At 29.0% G+C, this 12328-nt stretch overlaps 1 protein-coding gene and 2 long non-coding RNA genes across 3 annotated transcripts in view; 2 read left to right on the top strand and 1 right to left on the bottom strand.

Moving 5' to 3' along the window:
- LOC136082226 (uncharacterized) overlaps window positions 1–3063 on the top strand; it is a 37372-nt gene extending 34309 nt beyond the window's left edge. Inside the window, exon 3 of the long non-coding RNA XR_010639504.1 lies at window positions 2926–3063. This is a non-coding gene — a long non-coding RNA (uncharacterized LOC136082226). The remainder of the gene's footprint in view (window positions 1–2925) is intronic.
- The window catches only part of LOC100207091 (hatching enzyme 1.2), a 49054-nt gene extending 38745 nt beyond the window's left edge, over window positions 1–10309 (bottom strand). Inside the window, exon 1 of the mRNA XM_065800786.1 lies at window positions 10065–10309. Within this exon, the coding sequence (XP_065656858.1) occupies window positions 10065–10146 (82 nt within the window). The 5' untranslated portion in view covers window positions 10147–10309. The remainder of the gene's footprint in view (window positions 1–10064) is intronic.
- On the top strand, window positions 3646–4353 carry LOC136082227 (uncharacterized). Its single transcript, XR_010639505.1, has 4 exons — window positions 3646–3772; window positions 3857–3927; window positions 4021–4086; window positions 4224–4353. It is a non-coding gene; the product is annotated as an uncharacterized LOC136082227 (long non-coding RNA).
- Window positions 10310–12328: the final 2019 nt, after the last annotated feature.

Below are 12328 nucleotides of genomic sequence, written 5' to 3'. Positions count from 1 at the left end.
AAAATTTTGCTTTGTATATTTGTATATTTGTAATTTTACTTTTGCTTAATTTGAATTTAAAAAAGTAATTTATAGTATAATGAAAGTGTATCAAGGTTATGGGATTTAATAAGTTTTAAATAATGTTATTTTATGAACCTATTACCAGATAAGTTACTTTATGAACTTATCAAGTAGAAATTATTGATAACATACTTTTAATGTATATTATTAAATATTTCAAGTAGCAATTTTTTTTCTCATGTACATTCAAGAAATTTTTTTTAATTATTGTAAGTGGATGTGATTAGTGGTTGTGATTAGTGGTTGTGGTTAGTGGTTGTGATAAGTGGTTGTGATTAGTGGTTGTGATTAGTGGTTGAGATTAGTGGTTGTGATTAGTGGTTGTGATTAGTGGTTGTGATTAGTGGTTGTGATTAGTAGCTGACCTAAGTAAATGATTACAGCTATTTTATTTAGTAAATCATAAAGAATAGATGTTTATTTGAGGCCAAAAGTTATTTAGCTTGTAACTTTGCATTGCCTGCTCCATTAAACATTGAATGTAAGAATGGACATGTGCTGTATATATTTACAATCAACAGCGAATCGTTTAAAAAACTGAAGAACTAGTCAATAAGCTTTTTTACCTCAAAATTTGTCAAAATCAGGTAGTGCATCAAGTGAATACATCCAAGTTATATGCACGCAACTTTTTGAGAAATTCAAATCTTTTCGTCGATACATGCAACAAGGTTTTTGCAGGCCAAATAACAACAATAACACTATTATTGGCAATATAACTAATACAATGAGTGACAGAGTTGCAACAAACCATGCAACAATCACAAAACTAAACCTTATTTGGCAGAAATTTTTTTTTTTTTAATATCTTTGCTTCCAACAAGGCTGCAAGCAACCACTAATTAGAGTTGGAAGTTACTGGAAGAGAAAAGATAAAGATTGTAGAGCAAGATAACGATTGACAGACAACTTAAAGGATTATAAATTGCATGAATCAGGAAAGCAAGAAGAAGTTAGTGAATTCCAAAGAACTGATGTTCGAGGGAAAAAACTAGATGAATAAGAGTTTTTGGAGCACTAAGGAACAGTCACAGAAAAAGGATGACACTTAATTGAATGACGAGTAACACGAAAATGAATTTTAATAGATGGCACAAGAGACGCTCGCTCTTAAGAGCAGTGCCCATTATAGTATTTGTAGAAAAGAGAAAGAGAAGAAACATTACGACAATGTGATGTTTGGAAGTTGGCTGCAAAAGCAGGTCCAGCTATGTTTACAATGCGTTTTTGCACCTTGTCTAAAAGAGAAAGAACATCATTAGAAGACCCAGATATGGCAACAGTATTCCATACAAGGCCGGATTTCCAGCAGGCTGGAAAACTAGACTCTGATAAGCACTTGTTAAATAGTTTTGAGAAAGTCTGGAAGGCAAGTTAGAAAAGATGACTATTTGAGTCAGGGATTGAGAAAGGAAAAAGTTGTGGGCTTTAATGCCTGCAGAATCACTGACACTAGAGCCAAGCCATTCAGAGTGGTGAGCATTAAAGTCACCGACAACAGCTATATTAGCTGATGGATAAAGAGAGAGGGCTTGGTCAATATGATCAGAAACAACATCAAAGGAGAGCGATATAGAACAAAGTGAAAAGCGATAGAGTGAAGTGGTGCTAAATGAAAGCACATGAAAGAATAGTCTGTGGATTCAAACCTAGTTTCACAACAAATGGGTGAATTCTTATGAATATGAAATGCCCAGGCCAAGCATGTGACGATTGGATTACGAATAAAAGGAAGATAATCATCAACACTAAGATCGCAAGATGAGACAGCTGAACTCAAATTAGTTTCATAAAGAGCAATAAGGTCTGGTGAACATTGCAAGAAATGAGACTTAACAGAAGAAAAGTTACTTCGAAGATCACAAGTATTAGTGAATGATAAGTTTAGAGAACTTGGCAATGATGATGGTTTTTTGTGTTTTATAGTTTTTGGTACTTTATTTATTTTTAAATTTGTTGAAGAACTTGACTCAAAGCATAGATAGTACTCAATACACTGTTTAATAGCCCAAGCAATTGTCTCATTACTATTAATAAACCCTAAGCCGTAACAAAGAACTCTAAATGTGGCCTCCGCAATGCACACCGAAAGTACAAGCAAGGACATCATCCATGCGCAACATAGCACTGTTAATACTTTGATATTTTTGAGCTGTTGATGGAATCAACCATAAAACTGAGTTTTAGAGCTGTACCCTCATTAAGAGATAATAGAATGAGTTGCCTAGTCATAAAAACAGAGACACAAGCAAAACCCATGCATTGAGTCAGGAAGATCCAGCATTCAACATCCTAAACTGGAAACAATGTATTAAAAATACACCTGCGCCAGCCTAATAAATGAAGCTACGCTATGCTAATTTTGCAACTGATTTGATATATGGTTTCCAAGAAAGATCGGAAGTAAGAGTTAATTTATTATTAAATGAACTAAACTGTCATCTTTTCCCCTTGGACGCAATGACCAGTGCTTGCAAGACTTCACTTAAAGCATCAGAGACTTCAAAAGGAAAGCTTTTTGTAAAAGACTGCATTGTAGCAAGTATTGTTTTACAGCTGAACAAACTTTGCTACACAGATGCATGATGGGTACATGTAAAATCTTGATCTTGCTCTTAACGATTAACTAATTATATAATCGTAATAATTAGTTAATCGTAATAATTAGTTAATCGTAATAATTATATAATCGTAATAATTATATAATCGTAATAATTATATAATTGTAATAATTAGTTAAATTGTAGTTTTGTGAATTATGAGTTTTAAATCAAAAACAGATTTTACATGTATCATAAAAATGTTTTTTATTTTACATGCTTCTTGCTGTCTTTAAAACAATATACTTTATGTTATTTAAAGGTGACCCAAAGGAATTTCGTAGCCTTTTTGAACCAACACAAGCTGCCCAGAGGATTGCTACCACGCTACAGAGAGAACAGACTACACATTCTTTTTCACACATGCGGTATTTTGATTCATCACTATGCAATATTTAAGATACTTTTGTTTTCTGGCTTGGCGTTATGCGGAGGTTTGAGAAATAATTTCTAGCAAGACTTTACATCTGAAACAGGTGAATCTTATATATGATTGTTTTGTACACGTCCAGTTCTCGTATTAATAGGGAAGCTTGCAATAATAAAGCTTATGTATAAAGTTTTTAAAACCAATAGTTATCACACTTGCAGGAATAGATAGGGGATTGTAGACTATTAGAGGCTGATATTGTGGTTTATTATTTACTGACTTTTTTATTTTAGGTATCCATGAGTTGTGTGCCCTAGCTTTAATTGGAAAGCTTCTGACTAGTCCTTGAATGAAAAAATTTTATGTTGCACCTGGTCAGGGACTTGACTACATATCTGACATTCAGGTAGTCAAAGATGTTCGAAATGCTCTCATCAAGAGCAGCAAGAACCCTCTACATCTAATTAAACAAAAAATTAAAGATCCAGTCTTTGATTCAATAATCAGTAACTGATGGCATGAGTAAAACACTAGCTGACTGTCTGAATGCTGTTGTTAGTGTTATTGACAGACAGTACAAGTGGCAGTTCGACATAATTTCTTATGATCAACTTATCAACCAGACTAAATCACCAAGGCTTCATAAAATTGATTCAGAGGAACTTATGAGCATGCTTAGCGCCGCAAAGCAGAAAGCTCCCAACGTCACGCTCAGAATAATAAACCTTCGCCTTCATAAGTAATTTAAATCAATCAGTGTACCCTGAAATTGGTATTTCTTTTTTCATTATTTTTATTATATATCACATCTATTCTATTTCAGGTAACATACATTGAAGGGTTCGATTGGTGTTTGTTTTAAATGTGTTATACATCAGAAGTTAAGTTATTTAGGTTTGTTTTTAACTTAAACTTCGTTTTCCATTATTTTTATTTAGTTTTTTTAATAATTTTAAAAATCCAATACATTTTATCTATAATTTTAAGGTTTTAACTCATAGCATGAAAGCTGAAAAATAGACTTATGCTTCCATGAAAGTTTATCTTTAACAAGTAAACATTATACTTATAGATTAGATTATGAAGTAATAACAATTAAATTTATTTTCCAGGACATATGGCTTCCCTATTTAAAATGATTGTGCTATGGTAACGTGTATTTATTCAGAGATCCATTTTTTTTTTTGTAGATGTCATTGCACTGTGTTACCTCTGTTGCAGAAGAATCGATTTTTTCTAACTTTGGATGTGCTTCAAAACTAGACTATTTTTAAAGCCACTAATATGTTAACATTACTAAGCAAATGGGAGAATAATTCAATTAGTTTTAATTTTTTATTTACGAAGGATATTTTAAAAGAAGTAAACTTTTCTTTTTTGACGGGGTGCGAGTCTCAATCGATTTAAATTAAGGCGGTATACAAAGGATACATTAAAACGCTTTTCCTAATACGTGTCTTTATATCTTTCTGAAGATTTGGCTCCAAATGGAAAAATTGTGTGGCCTAATAATAATAGCACGTTGATTGAAAACAAATCTTGTTTTCCACAAAAACTATTGCAATTGCATCATCCCTAAGTCATTAACGTTACGAAAAATAAGTATAAATATAGAAAATATACTTAAATATACGGACTATTAAATTTTTTAATAGTTCGTATATTTAAGTTCACTTTTCAGTTTATCGAAAGCTATATACTTATATAATAACAAAGCAAGTAGAATACGGCCTTTGATATAAAAGCCTATATTTATAAAAGAATGTTTATAATAAACAGCGCGTGTTTATGCGCAAATTTTGTAATATATATATATAATAAGTTATAAATTTTTGTTATAAAATTTTTCATTCGTCATTAAAAATAATTCTTTTATTTAAATAAACAATATTTATTTTTTGTTAAAGTTGTGTTGAATTAAAATTCAAACAAAACAAAATAATGCGTAGTTATTTCAAAAGTACCGTTAGCCGGACGCGAGTTTCTCATGTTGGTTGCGGTTTTCTAAAGCAATCCATATAAAGAAATTTTGTTAATTAAATGTACATAACTTTTTATAAAATTATTCGTTGTTTATTAAATTTTCACCATTGTAATACTAATTTAAAGCTCTTTCTAATGATATATAATATTTATGTATAAAAATAATTTGCAATTTTTTTTTTTTAAACAATACTTTTAAAACGGAGTGACGTCACGCCAAATGGATGGCATCCATCAAATATAGAAAGTTAACCATTTTGAACACAAAAAATCTAAATTCCACTTGTTAAAACGCCAAAATCTGGCTCGGACAAAATTAAAATATTTTAAAAGCATCTTTAAATGTACTCATAAGGTCTATTTAATGATTCCATAAAAGGATTATTTTGATCTTTTTAAACGTGATTATTCAGAAAATTAAATGCGGTAATATTTTGAGGGTGTTAATCTTAGTTCAAAATACTACTTCTTTAGAAGTATGCAAGTTTTATTTAGGGTTGTCATTTTTTGGTTATTTATGGAGAAGAGTGCAGTATAAAATGTATTTTTAATTAATATTGCTTTTGCGGTAGCGGTACCAATTTAAATAGGTACCGCTCTCTCCTACATCATAACGGGATATTGACAACTATAGTTTGATTGACAACCCTTGTTTGATTGACAAATTCTACATCATTTTTTATCTAGAATGGGATACATAATTTAGGTTTGATGTGTAAGTATGCAAATATTAAAAAGAAGCTTGTACATCTACCAAATGCTTTTAAGGTGGGTAAAAAATAGAAATAAACATTTAAGCTTTTATAAACAGAATTTAAAGTGTTAAAAGAAAACATTTTAGACGGTAGGCAAAGAATTTGTTAAATGTTGCTCAATTTCACATAAAACTTATAATTATATTTTGAAATTTTACCTGCAGCTTATGAAAAAGTTGCAAATTGCAAAGAGAAAGTACCCAAAAGGCCATTAATTGGATTAAAGAAATCTGGTTTGGTAAGCCTAATTAACCATATTAATTAGGTTTTGTTTCAAACAATGTAAATGGCAAAAACGTGGGTTTAATTATATAAAATAAATAGTCACAGCCAGGGCCAGGGCTGTGACTAGTTGTTCAATGTATTTAATGTTCGTTGCATTTAAAGTTTTATCATGCTAACAAAAGTGTTACTTGTTACTTTTTACTTTCATTTTTTTTTAAATATTTTTGTTCTTAATAGTAAACAGTAAGGGTTTATTTTAGTTACAGTTCTTATTCTCAAGAAAAAGTTCACTGCCATTTATTTATTATTTATATCAAAATTCACTGTTATTTCAACATTTATGTTGTGCTCATTAACTTTTTTTATTTGAATTAGTTGGTTTGCAATTATTTTTATATTAAATATTATAAAAAAATGGCATTATGAGAGGACCCGTCATTAAAAGTTATATATAATCAGTTAAGTTTATCTGATCAAAAAACCTCACGCTCAAAATAACTTTAAATATATTTTTTACTAGTTTTTTTTTGAAACCATTTCCAATTAAAATTAGAGTTGCCAATAACTTATTGCCAATAATATTACTGAAAGGGTGAACATTAGGAACGTTTACTTTTATTGCGCCCGTAGCTGTGCAGGATCATAAGTAAAAAAATAAATAAATAGATTTTATCCAGCTTGTTTCCAGGTGACTTGCATAATAGTTAACGTATAAACGTATGTAGCATAATTGTATCCATCCAGTCGGAATTCCGTGACTATACGCGAAATCAAAAGTAACCCTATTGAATTGGGTGAAAACAAACTATTCTTTCTTATACGCGAAGTCAAGAAAACGTTATTTAACAATAACTTTATGACCTACAATTACTTTAAAAGTTAATCAAAAGAAACAGCGGAAAGATGTTTACAAAACGTAAGTGTTTTAGGTGGTTTTACTTTATTTTTAGATACATTTAAATCTCTGCTTAAATAAAATAAGCTTTTCATTGCTGTCTACATACTATTTTGGTTATTTTAGGGTATAAAAAGTACTGATATTTCGATGTTTGTTTATAAATACTAAATTAAGATGTAAATTAAAAGTAACCCACCAGTAATAAAGTGTGCCAAACAAACATAAGCATTAGAAGGTTTGGGAGACCATTGATTGTTAAATGCACTTCTATCTACAGCACGATTTATCGTACTAAACCACTTTCTTTGAAGTACTCCATCTTAAGGAAGACTTAAGTTCTAGATTTTTTTAAATTTTGTTAGTGCAACCTACTGTACAATTACCTTTTAGCGTTTTTTTTAAAAAAAATTAACTCAACAAACCGCTACAGATTTTTTAGTTTGTTTTCTCCCAATTCAAGATGGTTAATTTTAAAACAATGCTTTTGAATATGGGGTGACGTTACACCGATTGAATGAACAAACGCATACACAACGTATAAACGTGTTCAGCGTACTCACACAAGAATAGCTTAAAACAGAGTTTCTGAATGCCTTGCTGATGTTTGGAATCTTTTAAAACTTAATTTTTTTTTCCAGGGTTAAGATAGATGACACAAGTAAGGTGGTAAATAAAAATTGATGCTTTCTTTCTAACTACCGGCTTTTATTATATCTTTTTTTTTATATATATCAGCTTTACTGCTTATGAAGGCGTAAATTTATCATAATTACTCCGTCTAAACACAGAAGCCCTTGATGATTGGAGATAATCTTTAGGTGAAGTAAACAGCAACTCGGGTTTTTTTGCTTTTTTTTTTTTCTTACAATCAATTTTTTTTAAATTTATTTTAGGTGCCTCAAGAAGTCCTTACAGCTTTACCATAGAGCACCGTGGAAGAGCATTTGAAAGGAAGTTTACGCCTCCTTCCTTCCAATGTTATAAAACTTGCCCAGAGGTGGCATTGAATCACGATTCTCTAGCTTCTGAGGCAAACGCGTTAACCACTGCGTTTGGGCTGCTAATTTCTTTTCATTTACAGTACTTAATGTTCAAAATCCTTTATGTGTTTGCCGTCAAAGTGTAGTTTTTTCTTACCCAGATGAAGCGTACTTACCAAGTGCCTTTTCAACCAAGCAATTTATTTGTAAATAGTCTTGATAAATATTGACTGACGTAGGTTTTAAATTTCAAAATTAAACTTGACATGATAACTATGATTCAGTCCAAGATAACGTGATCCGAGTTGATTATGATGCAATTCAAAATAACTATGATGATGTCCAAAAAATTTTTTTCAATAATCTATGTAGTTTCAAGTATCGATGGTAAAATTTGGCATTGCTGCTACAATTTTCATGAGAACTTGTATTTTATTTTTATATACGACTATTAATTTGAAATAGTATATTTATGTAATTAGAGTCATATGCACTTTACATTTATAGTATAATAAAAATCCACAAGGACGTTTTGTATGGTATGAAATCATAATTATCATTTAATGTTTCAAATACCACAACTTTAGTTCAATTAATTGTGCGGTATCCGTAATACTGTTTCTCATCAAATATTGTTATTTTAATTAAATCTTGCGTAGTATTGTTGTTCTTGCCTGGTATTCTGGTAAATAAATTCATTATGTGTTCAAGATTCATTAACTAAAGTAAATTAATCATCATTCATTATGCCTCCTACGACATCTTTAATCTGGAATTATTTCAACAAAAATATCGGTGTATATCTTTATTAAGTATCATTTATATTTTACATTTTGTATCTGTTCATCCATTTAATACCTTTTCTTAATAATACCTGTGTTAATAACTTTTACTTTTAATATCTATATGTAAATAAAACCTATATAAATAGCTTCTCTCATCCCTTTTGCTTTTATCAATTTAATAAAAATACATTGCGTCTTGGTTAAAACCGTGTAGTTTCTTTTGTTTCATATTAAAATGTAATTTACATTTCCAGAAAAACCTGCTCTGAGTAAAACTTTTGGAAACAAGTCTGCCACAAAGTAATCAAATACAACTGTTCACCGATTTTTATACAACTGGCTTGCGAAAACACTATCAAACGCAACATTGAAAGTTGTTTATCAAACTTTTAAAGAAAGATAAGCGAACTATATTTGATTATATAAAATTGATTGTTTGCAAAAGTTAAAAAAAAACAATTTATTATCAACACAATAATCTGTATAGACAACACATACAAACATGATTATCATAAAAAATTTTTAAACCATTAACAATAAACGTAATCTTGAATAAATATTGTAAAAGGCAAAAAAATTCATTGGAGCACCTTAATAATAATAAGCACCTTCACAATAATAAGGAGCACCTTCAAAATAATAATAATAATAATAATAATAATAATAATAATAAAAAAAAAAAAAGCAAGACTAATCGACCAATTGATACTATACTGTTCTTTTTATTATCTGTATCATTTGATATTGAACCGATTCTGATAGTATCAACATTAGTATATAAGCGATACTGCACGATAGGAAGCTCTAGGTGTTTATTTACAACATACCGATTGATTAATGCATACTACACGATACCGATTAACTTGTGCTTACTACATTGATCAAAGTAGTTTTTTTTGTTAAGCTTTTTTTTTTATCTTTTGTAAACTTTTTTTTTTTGTTTTTTTATCTTTTGTTGAAGTTTTATTTTATTTTGTGAAAAAAACTTTTATTAAAGACCATTGTAATTTATTTCAAGTTTTTGTATATTAGTTTATAAAGTTTTCATGCAGGCTTTAAGCGTAAAAGTGACGTTGGGAGATAAAGAGCGCGAGATCTTCTTTGTTAAATGGTTTCCGGTTGAGTTCTGTTACAAGAACTTCTTTTTATAGCATCCAACTGACCCAACGTAAATAAATAAAGCATTGAACAGAGGAGCAAAGGACTAGGAGAGGGATTTAGGACCAAATAGTCAGTAAAGATTAAATATCAATAAATTATATTAAATAATAAACTTAATCTTTGTTTTAATTTAAAAAAATATCATTCTGCATTATCAGAAGGTTGTGTCAACCATCTACTTTATAAATTATCGTTACTATCTCATTAACTTATAAAATATTAAAACGGGTAAAAATAACCTTACCTTCAGTTACATTTCTATGCCATGGAATGACGATGCCATATACGGACATTAGCATCGGCAATAATAGCAAGCATGAATTCATTGTTGGTTAGTAAACTTGTGTCTACTTTTTATTTTTTGCAATAAAAATACTAATTGCAAGGTTTTATAAAAATATCTAACTAATAAATATTATAAAAATATGTTATAAAAATGCCAAGTTAATAAATGAAGAGAATTATGCTCACAAAAATAAACCTTAAAATAAGCTTTTATAGACAACTGTGCAAAAAAAGGATAAAACCGGATTTACCCAGATGAATTAGTCTTCAAAATGCGTGGTATTTTGCACCTCATGCTAAGTTATTTTCAGAGTTTGGAACTAAGTTACCAACTAATCCAATTAAAAATTAATAGGTTTTGGTTGACTAAAAATCCATTTTTAACCATCCCAAAAGAAATAGCTGGATTTTTACCTAAATACCGGTATTAGTCATCAATTTAAAGGAAGTTTAAATTTTTTTACTTATTTCACCAACGAGTGAATATTCAATTTTTTATGTTAATTGTTCTGCAGTAGATTGGATGTTATTTACAATAAAAAAAAAGTTTTAATTTATTATTGCATAATATCTATATTATATTTAAATATACGGCAATGATACTTGATGCGCAACAGCTTTTTAAATAAAAAAAGAAGCGTTAAAAAAATAAAAAAATAAAGTGTAAAAATGACAAATAAGTGATAAACAAAAATGTTTTCAGGTTGAGTTCTGTAACAAGAAAGTCTTCTTATAGCATCCAATTAACCCAAAATAAATAAATAAAGGATTAAACAGAGGAACAAAGGGCTAGGAGCGCTTTGTTTCTCACTTCAATCTAAAGATTAGAAGACAATCAAACACATCAGCTTTAACGGCAACTTAATGCATCGGCCATAAAATTTAATCTTATATTCAATAGGGAAATGCTTTTTTAGCACCGTTAAATCTGTAATGATTTAACGATGACGTTAAATCAGTACAGATTTAACGTCACAGCTTAACGCTGACGGGATCTCAGGACCTAACCTGCTCTATGGTTCATACGTTTCCAGTTTTCTTTGCGTTCGTTAATACTACAAGAACTATTCATAAAGATTTAAGTCATGTTTTTATGAACAATGAAACTCTTTGCTTTTCAAAAAAATCACCATTGGGTGTCTATAGCGTAAAAAATATCATTGGGTGTCTTTAGCGTAGTGTCCTCAAACAAAAGAATTTAAATCGTATTCTTTTACTGAATCTAAAAAGTGCTTAGTTTTTAAATAAAATAATTGTTAAAATTCTCAAAGAAATCTGATACTTAAAAGATAAGAACTTAATTCATTTTTTTGAACTTATATAAACATAGCCCTAAACTCCGTAAAAATCTATCAAGCCTTTAGACTACACTCAAACCTCTTTTTATGCAGTCCTTTTTTATGCGATACTTTATTTGTGCGTTTTGTTTTATACGATTTTTTTGAGCGATCTTATATAATTTAATTTTTGAACGCGCTATAATTTCAATCTCAACGATTTAAATGTGTAATACGTACGTAATATAAGAGTTGAATTGAATTTTTGTGTAGCAATGCAAAGAGTTCTTTTATGCGGTCCGTATCTAACCGCATAAAAGAAATGTTTTTAATATTATTTCAAAACTTTTTTTTATAAGTACTCCTGAAGTTTAATGTGATTTTTATATTTTTATAAGTTTTATGTGATTTTAATATTGTTTCGAAAACTCTTTATTATAGGTACTCCTGAAGTTTTATGTGATTTTTTTTTATGCGTATATATGTATAAATATATTATATATATATATATATATATATATATATATATATATATATATATATATCTCAAAAATATATCTCAAAAATAATTTTTTGTTACTCTAAATCAATCTTGAATTATAATTTTATATATATATAAAATTTGAGATATATTTTTGAGATATATATATATATATATATATATATATATATATATATATATATATATATATATATATATATATATATATATATATATATCTCAAAAATATATCTCAAAAATAATTTTTTGTTACTCTAAATCAATCTTGAATTATAATTTTATAATATAAACTAAACACAATTGTATTAACATAACACTGCTACATAGCAAAAATTAAAACATGAGTTCAGTGACGCAACGCGGAAAAAAGTGTTTTTTTATCAGCATACTTTTAAATGAAGTTTTCGCTGAAATTTTAATTCTTGCTTGACTTATTAGATTTTT

Source organism: Hydra vulgaris, chromosome 07, assembly GCF_038396675.1.
Source record: "Hydra vulgaris chromosome 07, alternate assembly HydraT2T_AEP".
Classification (NCBI taxonomy): Eukaryota; Metazoa; Cnidaria; class Hydrozoa; order Anthoathecata; family Hydridae; genus Hydra; species Hydra vulgaris.
This window is presented reverse-complemented; position numbering and strand designations above follow the sequence as displayed.